Source organism: Jaculus jaculus, chromosome 6 (assembly GCF_020740685.1).
Source record: "Jaculus jaculus isolate mJacJac1 chromosome 6, mJacJac1.mat.Y.cur, whole genome shotgun sequence".
NCBI classification, from domain to species: Eukaryota; Metazoa; Chordata; class Mammalia; order Rodentia; family Dipodidae; genus Jaculus; species Jaculus jaculus.
In genome coordinates this window covers 85087553-85105818 of record NC_059107.1, presented here as the reverse complement: position 1 = coordinate 85105818, position 18266 = coordinate 85087553, and the positions used below count along the sequence as shown (strand labels likewise).

The window sequence follows — 18266 nt, the reverse complement described above, 5'->3', positions numbered from 1 at the left end:
TTTAGTGTTTCTTGTGCTATAATGTATATATTTTTGCATCTTGGATTAAGTTAATGCTTGGATTTTCTAGGTAGCTGTGTATTCTTAGCTGTATCAATTGATTTGATGTAATATATTTTCAGGGTAGGACCTTAAGGTATTAGGTGTGGCTCTTAAGACTCTCAGAGTATCTACAAAGATGTTCTTAGGGGTTGAGTTTCCCTGCTATAGGAGTATTCAAGCAGGCTGAGTGGAATAAAATACAGGTAGGTTCTAAAATTTAACTAAACACTGTACACATTCAATCAAAAATAGCTCCGAGTATGTATGCAAGCGTAGTTATTATAATGACCAGATACTCTATCAACAAAGAGGTTTAAATTTCTGGTCTGTTGAGGGATCCAAGTCAGCTTGTGACCAAGTGAGACCCTTCCCTGGTGCAATCCCAGTTACCTTGGGTGATTTTGGTCTCAGTCAAGTTGCTGCCTGGGTCGTTGGGCTGCTGTTCTGATTTCTGGAGCTGGGCACTTGCTTTTCCTATGGGGCAAGCTGAGCCGCTGCTGCTGCCTCTGCTGCTGCTGTAGCTGCCACCACCAGAGCCACCACTGCTGCTGAAGCTGCTGCTGATGTGTCCACTGCCGTTGCTCCCCCTGAAGCTGCAGCTGCGGGATCTGCCGCTGCTGCCGCTCCTGGGTCTGCTGCTGCTGGGACCGCTGGTACCGGTGCTGGAGCCGCTGATGTTGCTCCCGAACTCTGCTCCTGCTTGGGTCCCGTTGTCAGCCCAAGTTGACGTGGCCAGGTCCCGGGCCGCTGCTGTGTTCGCTGGAGCTGGGTTCATGCGGTGGGGGAGGGGAGGGAGCCGTGGCTGCTCTGGTTGTCTCGCTGTTCCACGTGTTCTTCTACCTCGGGGTCTGCTCCTCCGCTGCTCACTGCCGCTCTCCCCTCACGTTTCTGAGTTCCGGAGAGCGTGGTGTGAGGGGAAAATCCCGCACCTGGCTTTTCCTGCGGCTCGAGCCGAGTCTGGCGGTTTTCTGCTGCGCCGCGGCTGCGGCGGTTGGCCAAGCTGCCGGAGCCGCTTTTCCTGCCTGTGCAGGCTCTGGATGCTCTATAACTCTCCTACTTCTCCGCTGCCGCTTCAATTTCCTATACACCTCACTTTTTAGTAAAAGGGTGCATTTTGCTGAGTTTTTTTGGTCTTTTTCCCCCCTAGGCTGCTTTGGCGTGGTACCTACACCGCCATCTTAACCGGAAGAAGCCAACCCCAGTTTTTTTAAAGTGGTCACATCAATATATTTATACCTTACCTTATGCTCTCCCTATATAAGATATAGATATTCATTTTATTGTCCTTGTTGAAATAGGTTATTTTCAGATTTCTAATTATTTAATTAATTAATTTAAGAGATAGAAAGAGGTAGAGAGAGAGAGAGAGATAGAGAGAGAGAATGGGCACATCAGGGCATCCAGCCATTGCAAAGAACTCCAATGCAACCCTTTGTGTATCTGGCTTATGTCAGTCCTGGAGAATCAAACTGGGATCCTTTGGCTTTGCAGGCAAATGCCTTAACCACTAAGCCATCTCTCCAGCCCCTAGATTTCTAATTTTTTACCAATCTAAAAGTAATATATTTCATGAGTCATAATTTTCATTTTCCTGACTGCTAATAAGTTTGAATATATTTTCATATATTTACTGGACATTGACATTTCTTTTTATGCAAGAAATGGACTAAATAAAAATAATACACGTTTCTTCTGTATTTGTTACTCTTACTGCTTTTCATCTATTCTCTTCTTGATACCAACCTTTTATGGTTAATTAGCATTGCAAATATCTCTGACAACTTCTTGCTTGGTTTTACATGAAAGCATAATTTTGTTGAATTTATAACCCTTCTGTAACCTAAGATTTAAATATATCCAATTTTCTTATAAATGTCTTAAAATTTTTACATTTATTGTTAGATGTCTAATCCATTGGGGGCTTCCTTTTTTGGCTAGGGTATTGGATATAAATATAGTTTTATTTGTTTCTATTGTATTTGAAAGCCATACATTGAGCAATTTTTCTTTTTTCCTTTGAGCCTGCAGTGTCGATTATCAATTTCTGAGTCTGTATGTCACACCTTCATGACATTGCTATCCTTATTTACTTTACATACTAGTTCAACATTGTTCTCACTTTTATTATCCTACAGTAAAAACCTCAATAATTAGTATAGTATATACCTCTGCCTTACTTTCTTACATTTCTGTGGCTATTCATGGACCATTCTTCATTCCCCCAAAATTTTAGTACTGGCATGTCAAGCTCCCATAAAATATTTATCTTTTCATTGAAGTATAACTGTTTAAATATATTTCAACAATATAAGGTGCATCCTTAGTGTAATATGCAACACGTCAGTCTCATATTTCAACAATATAATTTCTTCAAATTTATATATTTAAAATATGTCTTGTCTAAAAGTATCGTAGCTGTCCAAGCTTTTCCATGTCAGGCATTTGTTCAGTGTATCTTTTCCTCCAGTTCTCCATTGTCCATATATTTGTTTGTTTTCTTGAAGACAGAAAATAGTTGAGTTTTATCAGGTATAATAATCTTCATTTTTAAATTGGTAAGATTAGTTTGACATATAACCCATTTTCTGTTTATAACATTTTGCTCTATGTTCTCTACAAACATACCTATTCTGGCTTTTCTTTCCTTTATTAAGGGCTTAGATTATTGTTTTATCACTTCACTTTTTAATTTGAAAATTACATGTATTGAATTACTATTTTTGAAGTCTCTTGTCTTTTACTAGGAGTACCTAACCAAACTGAAATGCCTACAAGAAGCAGATAACAATAACCAAACTCAGAGTAGGCGCAAAAAACATCAAAGTCCATGAAAACACCAACCCACATGTACCATCACAATATGGCAGGGATCAAATCAAATCTCCCAGTCATTACCCTAAATATTAATGGCCTTAATTCGCCCATCAAGAGATACAAGCTGACAGGATGGATCAAAAAATGAGATCCCTCAATCTGTTGCCTTCAAGAAACCTACTTCACCACTAAAGACAGACACTTCCTCAGGGTGAATGGGTGGAAAACAATATTACAAGCAAATGGGAATAAGAAACAAGCAGGTGTAGCTATATTAATTTTGGATAAAATAGACTTCAAACCAAAAATAATCAAAAAAGACAAAGAAGGCCACTTCCTATTTATCAAGGGAATGATCCATCAGGAGGATATTACAATCATAAACCTGTATGCACCAAACACAGGGGCACCACAGTTCATAAAAAAAAAAAAAACATACTTGACAATAAGACAGAAATTACCACCAACACCATCATATCTGGGGACTTCAATACAGTATTATCAGTAATAGACAGATAACCCAAACAGAAACTCAATAGGAAAGTAAGAGAGCTCAACAAAACCATAGAACAATTAGACCTGATGGACATCTACAGAACTTTTCATCCCAAATCCACAGACTACACATTCTTCTCAGCAGCCCATGGAACATTCTCTAAAATGGACCGTACACTGGGTCACAAAGCCTGCCTCCACATATTTAGGAAGATTGGCATAATTCCCTGCATGATATCAGATCACAATGCTATATTGCTAGAAATCAACAAAAGACCCACCAAGAATCCCAACAGTACCTAGAAACTGAACAGCACACTTTTAAACAATAAATGGATAGTGGATGAAACAAAAATGAAATTGCAAAATTTCTGGAATTGAATGACAATGAGAACACATCATACCAAAACTTATGGGACACAATGAAGGTGGTCCTCAATGCCTTCATGAAAAAGACAGAGAGATAGCAAATCAGTTACCTAACCGTCCACCTAAAGGCACTGGAAAAACAAGAAAAATCCAACCCAAAGAGTTCCAGAAGGAAAGAAATAATTAAAATTAGAGCAGAAATTAATGAATTGGAAACCAAGGAAACAATTAAGACAATTGACAAAACAAAGCGCTGGTTCTTTGAAAAAATAAACAAGATTGAGAAACCCCTGGCCAATTTGATCAAGCAAAAAGAAGACACACTTCAGATTAACAAAATTTGAAATGAAAAAGGAGAAATCACCACAGACATAAGTGGAATTTGGAGAATCATCAGCACTTACTTAAAAAACCTCTACTTCACAAAACTGGATAATATGGAGGAAATGGATAAGTTCCTGGACACATACCATCTAACAAAGCTAAATTCAGAGCTGATTAATGTCCTAAACAATCCTATCACACTCATTGAGATTGAAAAAGTAAAAAAAAAACCCTCCTCAAAAAGAAGAGTCCAGGACCAGATGGTTTCTCAGCTGAATTCTATCAAACCTTCATGGAAGAACTCAAACCAACCTTTCTTGATCAAGTGTTATTTATCCTATGAACGCAGGGGTGGTTCAACATACGGAAATCTGTCCATGTAATACACCACATAAACAAAGTTATACACAAAATCCACATGACCATTTCGATAGATGCAGAAAAGGCCTTTGACAAAATACAAGATCACTTCATGATCAAAACATTGGAGAGAATTGGCATGGCTGGTTCATATCTGAACATAAGAAAGGCAATATAGAAAGCTCCTAAGGCACAAATAATACTCAATGGAGGGAAACTGAAGGAATTCCCATTAAGATCAGGAACAAGACAGGGTTGTCCACTTTCACCTCTGCTTTTCAATATAGTACTAGAAGTCCTAGCTCAAGCAATAAGACAGGAGAAGGAAATAAAAGGGATACAGTTTGGAAAAGATGAAGTTAAGTTAGCTCTATTCACTGATCACATGATTGTATATGTAAGAGACCCAAGAGACTCCATCCCAAAACTTCTAATTAACTCCTATAGCAAAGTAGCAGGATACAAAATCAATGCACAAAATTCAGTAGCCTTTCTATATACAAATTACAAGATACAGATAAAGAAATAAGGGACATAGTCCCATTTTCAATAGCAGCAACAACAACAAAGTATCTTGGAATAACGTTAACCAAGGAAGTGACAGAAATTGAGGAGGACTTGAGAAAATGGAAATAACTCCCATGGTCTTGGATAGGCAGAATTAACATTGTGAAGATGACAATCCTACCAAAGGCAATATACAGATTTAATGCAATTCCAATTAAAATCCCTACAGTGTTCTTCACAGAGATAGAAAAAATGATTTCAAATTTTATATGGAAAGGAAGAAGGCCTTGGATATCCAAGCATATCCTCAGCAAAAGAAATACCTCTGGAGGCATCACCATTCCTGATCTAAAGCTGTATTACAAAGCCATAGTAATAAAAACAGCATGGCACTGGCACAAAATCAGGACTATAGACCAATGGACTAGACTTGAGGACCCGGACTTTGGGTCAAGAAACTATAGCTACTTGATATTCGACAAAGGCCCTAACAATATAGGCTGGAAAAAAGACAGCATCTTCAACAAATGGTGCTAGACAAACTGGATAACCATATGAAGGAAACTGAAACTCGATCCACACATTTTGCCATGCACTGAAATCTAAATGCATCAAACACCTCAGTATGAGACCAGAAACTCAAATACTACTGGATGAAAATGTAGGAAGTATTTTCCATGCTATAGGAATGGAAAAAGACTTCCTGAACAAAACCCCAGTGGCTCATGATCTTAAACATTCACTCAACCAATGGGATCATATGAAGCTGAAGAGTTTCTTTACAGACAAGCATACAATAAGCAACGCCAATAGATTACCCATAGAATGGGAGAAAATATTTGTGAGTTATCCAACTGATACAGACCTAATCTCTAGAATCTACAAAGAACTCAAAAATCTAAACACAAGTCAAACACCCCACTCACAAAATGGGGCAAAGAGCTTAACAGACAGTTCACAGAGGAAGAAATACAAATGGCAAACACACAGTTAAGAAAATGTTCATCACCCCTAATCATCAGAGAAATGCAAATTAAAACAACTATGAGATTCCATCTTACCCTAATAAGGATAGCAAACTTCAAAAAATCAAATGAGGGCTGGAGAGATGGCTTAGTGGTTAAGCACTTTCCTGTGAAGCCTAAGGACACCGGTTCGAGGCTCGATTCCCCAGGACCCACGTTAGCCAGATGCACAAGGGGGCACACGCATCTGGAGTTCATTTGCAGTGGCTGGAGGCCCTGGTGCGCCCATTCTCTCTCTCTCTCTCTCTCTCTCTCTCTCTCTCTCTCTCTCTCTTTCTCTCTGTCACTCTCATATAAATAAATAAAAATAAACAAAAAAATTTAAAAAAATTTTTAAAAATCAAATGAATATAAATGCTGGATAGGATGTGGAGAAGGAGGAACGCTCATCCACGGTCGGTATGAATGTAGGATGGTACAACCACTTAGGAAAGCAATATGGAGACTCCTTAAAAAGCTGATCATAGAGATACCAGCAGACCCAGTTATTCCCATACTGGGCATCTACCCTAAAACCTTAAAACCACAGTCCAGAGAGATTTGCTCAACTGTGTTTGTAGCGGCTTTATTCGTAGTAGCTAAAAACTGGAATCAACCCAGATGTCCATCACTAGAAGAATGGATAACTAAAATGTGATATATCTACACAATGGAATTCCATACAGCAGTAAGAAAAAAATGACACAATGAAATTTGAGGAAAAATGGTTGAACTGGGAACAGATCATTCTCAGTGAACTTACCCAATCACAGAAAAAAAAAAAAAAATCACCACATAGTCTCATTCATCATTGTCTAAAATTCTATCCCACACAAATAATGTTATTTTTTAAATTTTTTATTTATTTATTTGAGAGTGACAGACACAGAGAGAAAGACAGATAGAGGGAGAGGGAGAGAATGGGCGCGCCAGGGCTTCCAGCCTCTGCAGACGAACTCCAGACACGTGCGCCCCCTTGTGCATCTGGCTAACGTGGGACCTGGGGAACCGAGCCTCTAACCGGGGTCCTTAGGCTTCACAGGCAAGCGCTTAACCACTAAGCCATCTCTCCAGCCCACAAATAATGTTTTGACCCTTTCAACTTTGTTCCTTTCAACTTCATTCAATTCCTCCTTACTAACACTGTGTTCAATATATGACTTCTGTCATTGTGGAAGCCTTTCATATTAGAAATTGTTTTATATTAAATATTGGTGTACATTGTATCTGTTTATGACTCTTCATGATTTCTTATTTATCTTATACCTTGCTTTTGGGTCACTTTCTCTTCCCTTTAACCCCTCTCCATGTTATATTCTTTAAATTTTTTTTGTCTTAGTCAATATTCTTTAGTAGCAAATAATCTTGTTAATGTTTTTGTATGTTATCATTTTGGAAATATAGCATTCTAGGTACCAATTGTGGGTTGATACTTGTTTTCTCTTAGTGTTTATGTTATTGCTCTGTTCTGACTTCTGCTATTCAGAGTTGTAGTTTAGCTGTGGACACTTTTTAAATGTATTTATTTGAGAGAGAGTCATAGAAAACAGAGAGGGAGAGAGAGAGAGAGAGAGAGAGAGAGAGAGAGAGAGAGAGAGAGAGTGTGTATGGGTGTGCCAAAGCCTCCTACCACTGCAAACAAACTCCAGATGCATGTGCTGTTTAGTGCATGTGGCTTTATGTAGGTATTGGGGAATTGAAACTTGGCTGTCAGGCTTTGCAAGTAAGCACCTGTAACCACTGAGCCATTTCTTCAGCCTAGTTTTAGGTATTGTTTTTTACAACTTCTATTTTTAATTTTATAGAAAGAGAGAGAGAGAGGGAGGGAGAATGGTGTGCTAGGGCCTCAGCTATTGCAATCCAACTCCCATGCTTGCACCACCTAGTGGGCGTGTGCGACTTGTGCTTGCCTCACCATTGTACATCTGGCTTATGTGGGATCTGGAGAGCTGCACATGGGTCCTTAGGCTTCACAGGCAAGTGTCTTAACCACTAAACCATCTCTCCAGCCCAGTTTTAGCTATTTTTGATCTTTTTTTCTTAATGAAATCCTTTGTGATTTGTTTTGGATATAATGCAGTTTGATTAAATCCATGTCCTACTATGTACCTAGCAATTTGAAAGGTATTTTAGTGCTTATTAAAAAACTGTTTTTGTTTACCTTTGAAATATATGTGTCCATATTCTAATTGAATTTCATTTCCTTAAACATTTCATATGAATTAGTTTTATGTTGTACTTTGAAAATTTCCATATCTGAAATGTTTGAAATATTATTTATGCTAATTTTCTGTTATGTGAATTTGTTTGTATGTTTTATGGTCTTTGACATGAACTCAATATTTACTTAATATTAAGTTATAGAATTGGGATATGGCTAGCCCAAAAGGTGTTTTCCTACAGAGAAAATTTTCCCTTTTTGTTAGGACCCAAAAGGTATTCACAACTGAGTCCTTGGCTTAGGGAAGAAAACTCAGACCTACCTTGAGCTTCTGTGAAGATCTTGGGTCACATCGTTTTGTCAGTGTTTGCTTCTACATTTGGGGTCATTGTTGCTCCAAGTATGAATGTTAATGTGGAGATGTATGCCTGTGTCCACATGTATGAGGGGAAGAAAAAGGAAGAGAGGAGAAAGAAGGAGGGAGAGAACTAGGATGAGGACATATCTTGGGCTTCGGAGATGAGTTTATCCCATGAATCATACAATGTTTTAAGGCTTTGTATACAAGTATTATTCTAATATTATACATGAGAATATGTAAATTGTCCGAGGCCAAACAATTTATAGTAATATAAGATGTAGTATGTTATTTTTTCACCTAAAATTTGTTAAAAATAACCTAAGAATTACTTAAGGCAAACTAAGTTGTGTTTATAATACTATGTTTACTGATCTGTCACATTTACCTCAGTGAGCATGTTAAGCAAGACATTAAAAATGTGTTTAAATTTTTTTTTTTTCTTGCTGGAAAGATTAGATGATTATGCAATTTCTTCCTTTCTTTCTTCCCTTTTCTTTTTTCTTTTTTTTTTTTGTTGTTGTTTGTTGTTTTTGGTTTTTCGAGGTAGCATTTTACTCTAGCTCAGGATGACCTGGAATTCACTAGGTAGTCTTCTCTCAGGGTAGCCTTGAACTAGTGGCGATCTTCCTACCTCTGTCTCCTAAGTGCTGGGATTAAAGGTGTGTACTACCATGCCCAGCTCAGGCAGTTTTCTTTTATTTTTTAAATTTTTGTTGTTCATTTTTATTTATTTATTTGAGAGCGACAGAGAGAGAAAGAGGCAGACAGAGACACACACACACACACACACACACACACACACAGAGAGAGAGAGAGAGAAAGAGAGAGAGAGAGAGAGAATGGGCATGCCAGGGCCTCCATCCACTGCAAACGAACTCCAGATGCATGCACCCCATTGTGCATCTGGCTAACGTGGGTCCTGGGGAATTGAGCCTCAAACCTGGGTCCTTAGGCTTCACAGGCAGTCGCTTAACCGCTAAGCCATTTCTCCAGCCCCAGTTTTCTTTTTAATGTTTATTTTTATTTATTTATTTGTTAGAGACAGAAAGAATGTGAGAGAGAGAATGGGCATTCCAGGGCCTCTAGCCACTGCAAACAAACTGCAGATGCATGCACCACCTTATTTATCTGGCTTACATGAGACCTGAAAATCAGATCTGAATCCTTATGCTTCACAGGCAGGTGCCTTATCTTTTAAGCCATCTCTCCAGCCCTGCAATGTTTTATAGTTTCAAACATTCATGTCAAGTTTGGACTCATACTACCTTATGTCTCAGACAATTTTTAGAGAACCCCAAATAAGCTTGCGTCAAGTTAGTGCCCATCTGCTTGGTACCATAATGCTGACCATTCACCACAACTTTTGTTGGTGTGGCCCCTTTGTGGCTCAGTGGGGAGTTTCTTTGTTTGTAGCCTGTTTCCTGATCATATGCAATATGTATTCTTGCAGAACTAGTCTGGGACTGAACTATTCAATTTAGAGTGTGTACAATTTTAGGCATGAAATACAAAGTATGGGTGGTATTGAAATCTGTATTATGTTCCAAATATCAATAAATATCAACACAGCTCAAAAATGAGTGTGTTAGAATTGAGCCACTTGGCAGACTGGAACTGCTAACAGAGACTTGGGAGCAACAGAATATCCATGAACAAAGCCGGGCATGGTGGTTTATGCCATGAATCCCAGCACTCAGGAGGCAGAGACTAATGCCAGGTCAGCGTGGGCTAGAGTGAGACCCTACCTTGAAAAAGAAAAAAAAAAGAAGAAGAAACTGTTCACCTGTAACATTTTGGCGAAGGGTAAATGTTTCATCATCTGAGGATTGAACTTGCCTTTGACTTTATTCCAGTCTTTTTGGTTTCTCATCTTAGCTTCCACTTCTTAAAGTGCACAGCAGAACATTGTAAGTGTTTGGAAATCTTCTTTACATGCTTGGATGATGCTCATGTTTTTAACTTTTATGAATAAAAGAATAATTATGTGGAGAGTAATAATACAAGTCTATTGGAGCTGGAGAAATGGCTTAGCAGATAATCACTGCCTGTGAAGCCTAAGGACCCCAGTTCAAAGCTCTATTTCCCACACCCACATAAGCCAGATGCACAAGGTGGCTCATGTATCTGGAGTTCATTTGCAGTGGCTGGATGCCCTGTTGTGCCCATTCTTTCTGTCTCTCTCTCTCTACCTCTTTGTCTGTCTGTCTGTCTGTCATTCTCAAATAAATAAATACAAGTAACCAAAAAGTTAAGAAATGCAAGTCTACTTATTCTACACTAATAAAATTCTAAATGCAAAGCCTTTGTAGTAAGAAACTGATTATGTGTGTATGAAAAATCACCTCCTTTATGAATGGAATCATCATAAGAAGACAGACAAGCTTACAATTTAATATTAAAGACAGAATTAGCAAAAATCCATAGTACTACTTAATTTTTTTTAATTTTTTGGTTTTTCGTTGTTTTTTCTCCAAGGTAGGGTCTTGCTCTAGCCCAGGCTGACCTGGAATTCGCTATGTGGTCTCAGGGTGGTCTTGAACTCATGGCAATCTACCTACCTCTGCCTCCTGAGTGCTGGGATTAAAGCTATGTGTGACCACGCCCAGCTTTTTTTTGTTGTTGTTTATTTTTTTCAAGGTAAGGTCTCACTCTAGCTCAGGCTGACCTGGACTTTTCACTGTGTAGTCTCCCAGTGGCCTCGAGCTCACAATGATCCTCCTAGCTCTGCCTCCTGAGTGCTGGGATTAAAGGCATGCGCTACCATACCTGGCCTTAAAAATTTTTTAAATAAATAAAAATATGACACTTCTATGGTTGGTTGATGAAGGATTATGGATTGGTATAATAAGCATTTGAGTTTATTATTATATATTTTTGGAGGACTCTAAGCTGTAATTATCATTTTTTGATGTGTAGCTAGATCATGCTGTCTTCATCTTTCAACACCATGTTTGAATTACATATTACTCTATGTAGGAATGAGTAGGTCCTGTTCTCATAACATTCCTGTTGCTGTGAGTGCGTGCAATGACTTTTCTATCATGATCATGCTTTATTTCATCTACCTCTATTAAATGGTAGGCACCATTTAAGCACTTTATATATTTTGTTCATTTAATTATCATGTGATGGTTGAATGTTTGTTACTTCTATTTTTTAAAATAGAGTAACTGTTTTTGAATGAAACTTCAAGAATTTTCTAAAAATATTTTAATTACATGCCTATCAATCCATTCTTTTGTCTTTCGCCTTAAAATATTTATTTAAAGCTGGGTGTGGTGGTACATAACTTTAATTCTAGCACCGGGGAGATAGAGTTAGGAAGATCACTATGAGTTTGAGGCCATCCTGAGACTACATAGTGAATCCAAGTCAGCCTGGGCTAGAGAGATTCTACCTCAAAACATCAGACACAAACACACACACACCCAATTCTGCATTTATTTCCAAGTAGTAATGCCGTTGGTTAAATGCATTTGCAATTTAATTTTTACTGTATGACTTTGTGATATTTCTCTCTTTTTGGTTTTTCAAGGTAGGGTTTCACTCTAGTCTAGGCTGACCTGGAATTAACTCTGTCTTTTCAGGGTGGCCTTGAACTCACAGCGATCCTCCTACCTCTGCCTCCCACATGCTGGGATTAAAGGTATGTGCCGCTACACCCAGCTGATATTTCTCATTTTGATGAAGTACAAATGTGAAATTTTTCAGGCTTAGCAGAACTAGGGACCCTGTGTGATCCTTTACGGAGCTGCTCCATCAGTGAAGAGAATGGACTCAGTGCTGCCTTTACCATAGCTCATGAACTTGGGCATGTGTAAGTACCTCTGTCACCTAGGAATGGTTCTCCTACTTATAATTGTGCAGGTTAATATTCTGTCTTCAGCTGAGTTATTGGGACCTTTATTTCTTAATAGAATATTAGTTTCCTTTGTCACTGAAATGCTAACTGCTTCTTTTGAGATATATGTTAGGCCAGTCAGGCTGTGAGATATGCATTAGATCATACAGGTTGTAAGATCTGGGTAAGGTCAGATGGGGTAATATCTGTGTTAAGTCAGATAGGCTACCCAGACCAATATACTAAGCAAAGAACTAGAACATGAATGTACTTTTTATTTCACTTATGGTGTTGGATTACATGGCAAGCACCTCAGGCTTTTTTTTATTTTTTATATGAGAACAACAGACAGAGAGAGAGACAGAGCGAGGCAGAGAGACAAGAGTCAGAATGGGCGTGCCAGGGCTACCAGCCACTGCAAATGAACTCCAGACACATGCGCCCCCTTGTGTAGCTGACTAACCTGGGTCCTGGGGAATTGAGCCTCAAACCAGGGTCCTTAGGCTTCACAGGCAAGTGCTTAACTGCTCAGCCATCTCTCCAGCCCACCTCTGGCTTTGGATCCATGTTACCCTGTATGTGACCAAGTACTGCCCTCTGCCATCTTGTGGGAGGGCCTTCAAGAGTTTCTGATTTTATAAAACTCCCCAAAATATTTGAAATACCAACTCATTTCTTACTTATAAAGCTCAGAGCCCCAACATAGGACAGTGCCCTTGGTAATTTCTGATTTATTAAACAATCCTTTTAAATGCCATCCCCCAACTCTATAGCTTTTCATAAAACACTAGGGTTCTCTTCTAGCTTTACTAAAATTCTACTGGGGTTCTATATACTAGTAGTAGAGTCCATGATTTCCCATTTCATTCTTGGAGGTCCTATGAAAAATCCAAAAGCCCTATAAATTTATCCGTTGAAAAATAATTTTAAATATAGCCCTAGAGTAGGTCCTTACTTTATTGTTTCCTGCTATCAAGGAACAGAGGCTAGAGTTGCTTTTTTAGTTTAGCTACATTTTTTTCCCTGGTCATGCCTTGATATTTCATCAGAATATTAATATAGAGTGATTTGGAATAGAGTGAAGCACCTCTTTGAGTTTGCTCTTAGAGTGCTTATGTCTCAGGATTATCAGTAGTTGGACCATGCTGTCAGTTGTTCTAGAAGTGTGGTGAGGGCATGGGCAAGACCTGCAGACTTGAACTCAGTTGACATACACACAGAGAGAGAGAGAGGGAGAGAGAAAGAGAGAGAGAGAGAGAGAGAGAGAGAGAGGGAGAGGGAGGGAGAGAGGGAGGGAGGGAGGGAGGGAGGGAGGGAGGGAGGGAGGGAGGGAGGGAGGGAGAGGGAGAGGGATAGGGAGAGAGTGAGTGAGTATAGGCACACAGAAGGACCTCTTGTTGCTACAAATGAACTCCAGATGCACATACCATGCTGTGCATCTGACTTTATGTGGGTACCAGAGAATCAAATTTGGGTCATCAGGCTTTGCAATCAACTGCTGATCCATCTCTCCAGGCCTTTTTTTTTTAAACTACTTATACTCTTGCTGATTTTCAAAGTATATAACTTTCAGACTGTTCTTCAGAGTTCTCTGAGCCAGATATTTATTTTCTCCCTTAGAAACACTCAATATCTCTAGAATAGGGGCAAGTAATTTAGTTCTCTCATTGTGACTATTTTGTTGCCCTTTAAGAATGTTATTATTCCAGTCTGTTGATTGTGAATTACGAACTGGAAGCAGTACTTAAGTTATTTCATATAGAGTACATCCTAGGAGCTAATGTGGATTTGGGATTAAAGCCTTCTGGACACTAGCCAGTGATCTAGAATCCAGTGCTATAACACATTACCTCACATGTTCATTCATATGGCCTCCAATGTCTAGCATGAAAACTACAGGCAATTTTATGTGAATGCTAGGCCAATATTTTGAGGAGATAAGCTAGATTTCAAATACTTTGTTCAAACTTTGATTCAGAGAATATAAGATTCAGAAATCATGGCCTTCTAAACATGAAATTATAGTACCTCATGGAAAGATAAGTGATATAAGATCTGATGTAACCACATTTATCTATATTTTACATTATAATAAGTATAAGGCATCTATTACTAATGAATATACTTTGATAGTATTTATTTATTTTTTCAGATTTAATATTCCACATGATGACAGTTTTAAATGTAAAGAAACTGGAACCAAGCATCAGTATCATGTGATGGCTCCAACTCTGAATTACCACACGAGTCCTTGGACCTGGTCAAAATGTAGTCAGAAGTACATCACTGAATTTCTAGAGTAAGTCTAAATTTATTTCTTAAGTTGAATAGTTGGACATTTATTAGATTGACATATTTCAAATTTGTAGAAAGTCTGTTTAGGTTTTCTTTGTGTAAGTTCACTTTCACTGTACAAATAAATGTTTCAAAGCAAAGATATATATATATATATATATATATATATATATATATATATATATATATATATAAATTTCACTTCTTTATTGCAGTGTAGGCATGTCTCTTTCTTAATGTGGACCATTTCTTGTGACGCAAACTGTTTTGGGGGGAGACTTAGTGATACTCACATATCTTTATGTGTTTCTGGATTTTTCCGAGGTTACTCGGTAATATTTTGAGAGGTATTTGAGTTAAGGTGTCCCTCAGAGACAGAGGATAGTAAACTTTGTTAACTGTGGGGCTGCCTGCCATTAGAAAAGAACATTGCTATATGGTGTTCATAGAGTTTTTTTATTTTATTTATTTTATTTTTTTTTTTGTTTTTCAAGGTAGGGTCTCACTCCAGCCCAGGCTGACCTGGAATTCACTCTGTATTCTCAGGGTGGCCTCATAGAGTTGGTTTTTAAAAGTATTTTTATTTATTTATTTGCAAGCAGAGAGATACAGAGACAGTAAGAGACAGAGAAAGAGAAGCCTGCTATGATCAAATTCTTCAGAGGCATGCACCACTGTGTGTATGTGGCTTTATGTAGGTACTAGGGAACTGAGTTAGGTCTATAGACTTTTCAGCCCAGTGCTTTAGCCCTGAGTCATCTCTCCAATCCTAGAGCTGGGTTTTAAATGATGGGAAGATGTGGATATTCTTTCTGAAAAATAATAAGTACAGAAATGTAACTAAGTATGTTATGCTGAAATATCCCCATATGTGTTCACAGTATTTCTTTTCTGTCCTTGGTACAGCACTGGTCATGGAGAATGCCTTCTTGACAAACCAAATGGGAGAATATATGACCTGTTTCCACAGCTTCCTGGCCTGATGTATGATGTGAACAAACAGTGTGAACTTATGTTTGGTCCTGGGTCTCAAGTGTGTCCCTATTTGGTAAGAAAGATTCTACCCATTTGGTAGAGAACTACCACAAACTTATAGTAAAAATATATTTCAAAATGTACTTTTAAGCCGGGCATGGTAGGGCATTCATTTAATCCCAGCACTTGGGAAACAGAGGTACGAGGATCTCCATGAGTTTGAAGCCACCCTGAGATTACGTAGTGAATTCTAGGTCACCCAGAGCTGGAGTGAGATCCTACCTTGAAAAAAACAGAAACATTGGGCTGGAGAGATGGCTTAGCGGTTAAGCACTTGCCTGTGAAGCCTAAGGACCCTGGTTCGAGGCTCGGTTCCCCAGGTCCCACGTTAGCCAGATGCACAAGGGGGCACACGCGTCTGGAGTTCGTTTGCAGAGGCTGGAAGCCCTGGCGCGCCCATTCTCTCTCTCTCCCTCTATCTGTCTTTCTCTCTGTGTCTGTCGCTCTCAAATCAATAAATAAAAAATTAAAAAAAAAAAAAGAAAAAAACAGAAACAAAAAAAAGTATGTCTATTCTCTTGAATGGATGGAGAATTTAATGTAATATTAAGTTTGAAAAATCAGGTGTTTGACAGAAAATGGCTAAACAATGAGAACCTAAAACAAAACTTACTTCTCCATGGCTGGTACCATATTAGGTACTTCAAAGTTTTCCTTGTTAATGCTCATAAGTCCTTATGAAGTATTCCTAGTCAGAAAACAGTCACAGAAAGTGTATACATATCATGAAAATTAAAAATATGTAAATATATATTGTCAATGACATTTTGGCAGTTAAGGTAAAATTTAGATGATTTGAAACTGAATTGTTTTAAAGCGTGTATATATATATATATATATATATATATATATATATATGTATATCTATACGTATATATGTATATATTATATATATATGTATATATATGTGTATGTATAGATATTATATATAAAAATGTATATATATAATATGTCACATATATAACAATATGATATATAGTATATTAATAATTATATAATTATAATAACATATTATATATTAATATAATAATATAATATATGTAATATGTATATTCATTTACAAGCAAAGAGGGAGATATATAGATAGAGAGAGTATAGAGAGAATGGGCATGCCAGGGCCTCCAGCCACTGCAAACAAATTCCAAATGTATATACCACTTTGTGCATCTGGCTTTATGTGAGCACTGGGAAATTGAACCAGGGTTGTTAGGCTTTTCAGGCAAACACCTTAACCACAAAGCCATCTCTCCAGCTAATTCACAGATTTTAATAACCTTTTAGACATACATTGTGGATGTAGTGAAGATTTATGCTAGTTTTTCATTATAAAAGTTACGTTTCTTTCTAAACTGATTTAGACAATAGATAAACTTTGCATTTAAATTCAGAAAAAGAAAGGAATTATCCTGAGTATAGTTCCTATCAGCCTCTGTGAGCTTTTATTTCTTGTGAAAACTTTAGAAGCCTCTGTTCAGAATTGCAAATATGCATTATACGTCAAGAAACAGGAGACTTCAGAACAGTATACAGTGTTCACAGTGCTACCATTGTACCAAAAAGGGATTTAACAACAAAATCTCTTTATAAAAATACCTTCTAAAGATGAACAATTAGCAGCATAACTGAATATTTCTACTGAATTTCATATCACCCATAGTTTTCCATGTGACTAAAAATTATTTTTTTAAAGTTTTGCCCTTTATGTAACTGAAAATGTACAACTATGACTGATTTAGTAAAGATGTTTCCCTCTTTCCAGCTTTGACCATGAAATCAGGATATGGGTCAGACTGATTTATAAGTTGCTCTAATATGTAGAACTGGTGTGGGTATTGACATTCCCATTCTTGCTCACCTGCTTTTTTTTTTTTTAATTTTTATTTATTTATTTGAGAGCGACAGACACAGAGAGAAAAACAGATAGAGGGAGAGAGAGAGAATGGGCGCGCCAGGGCTTCCAGCCTCTGCAAACGAACTCCAGACGCGTGTGCCCCCTTGTGCATCTGGCTAACGTGGGACCTGGGGAACCGAGCCTCAAACCGGGGTCCTTAGGCTTCACAGGCAAGCGCTTAACTGTTAAGCCATCTCTCCAGCCCACTCGCCTGCTTTTGATTCTCTGCAGAAACAGTGCAGGCGTCTCTGGTGCACAAGTGCAGAAGGAACCAATAAGGGCTGTCGCACTCAACACATGCCCCTGGCAGACGGAACACACTGTGGTCCTGGGATGGTAGGTTTTCTCAAAGGGTGAGTCTTGTGTCGAAACATATCCAAGGGGTGATTGCTCTGCATTTCAGCATTGGATCATTATTTGCTGTCATCTTTTGCTTACCTAGATGAGTTTAATTTTACTGCTGTTTGTTGAAGATAGTAAATTATTAACAATTAACTAATTTTAATTTTGTTTCAATGTACAACAGATGAATTTTAAGTTATATATGATTACAACATATGTAATTACATGGATGTAAATGTCAGGTTCCTAATATTTCAGGAGGTCTTCAGAATTCAAAGGTGTTTCCATTGAGACATTTTCTCCCTTAAACTTCAGTTGAATTCAGTTTCTTGTATTAAATGGCTTTCTCAAATCTTTTTTTGTTTCTAAAAGTGCTAAATATGTTGTACTGCTAAAGAAACTGCCTGACGTGCTGCACCTTTACT

At 38.0% G+C, this 18266-nt stretch overlaps 1 protein-coding gene across 2 annotated transcripts in view; it reads left to right on the top strand.

Moving 5' to 3' along the window:
* Adamts20 (ADAM metallopeptidase with thrombospondin type 1 motif 20) overlaps positions 1-18266 on the top strand; it is a 175948-nt gene that overhangs the window by 50455 nt on the left and 107227 nt on the right. For both annotated transcript variants that reach the window (XM_004668531.2, XM_004668532.2), the window contains exons 8-11: positions 12149-12254; positions 14431-14577; positions 15480-15621; positions 17731-17835. In XM_004668531.2, coding sequence (XP_004668588.2) covers positions 12149-12254; positions 14431-14577; positions 15480-15621; positions 17731-17835 — 500 coding nt within the window. The remainder of the gene's footprint in view (positions 1-12148; positions 12255-14430; positions 14578-15479; positions 15622-17730; positions 17836-18266) is intronic.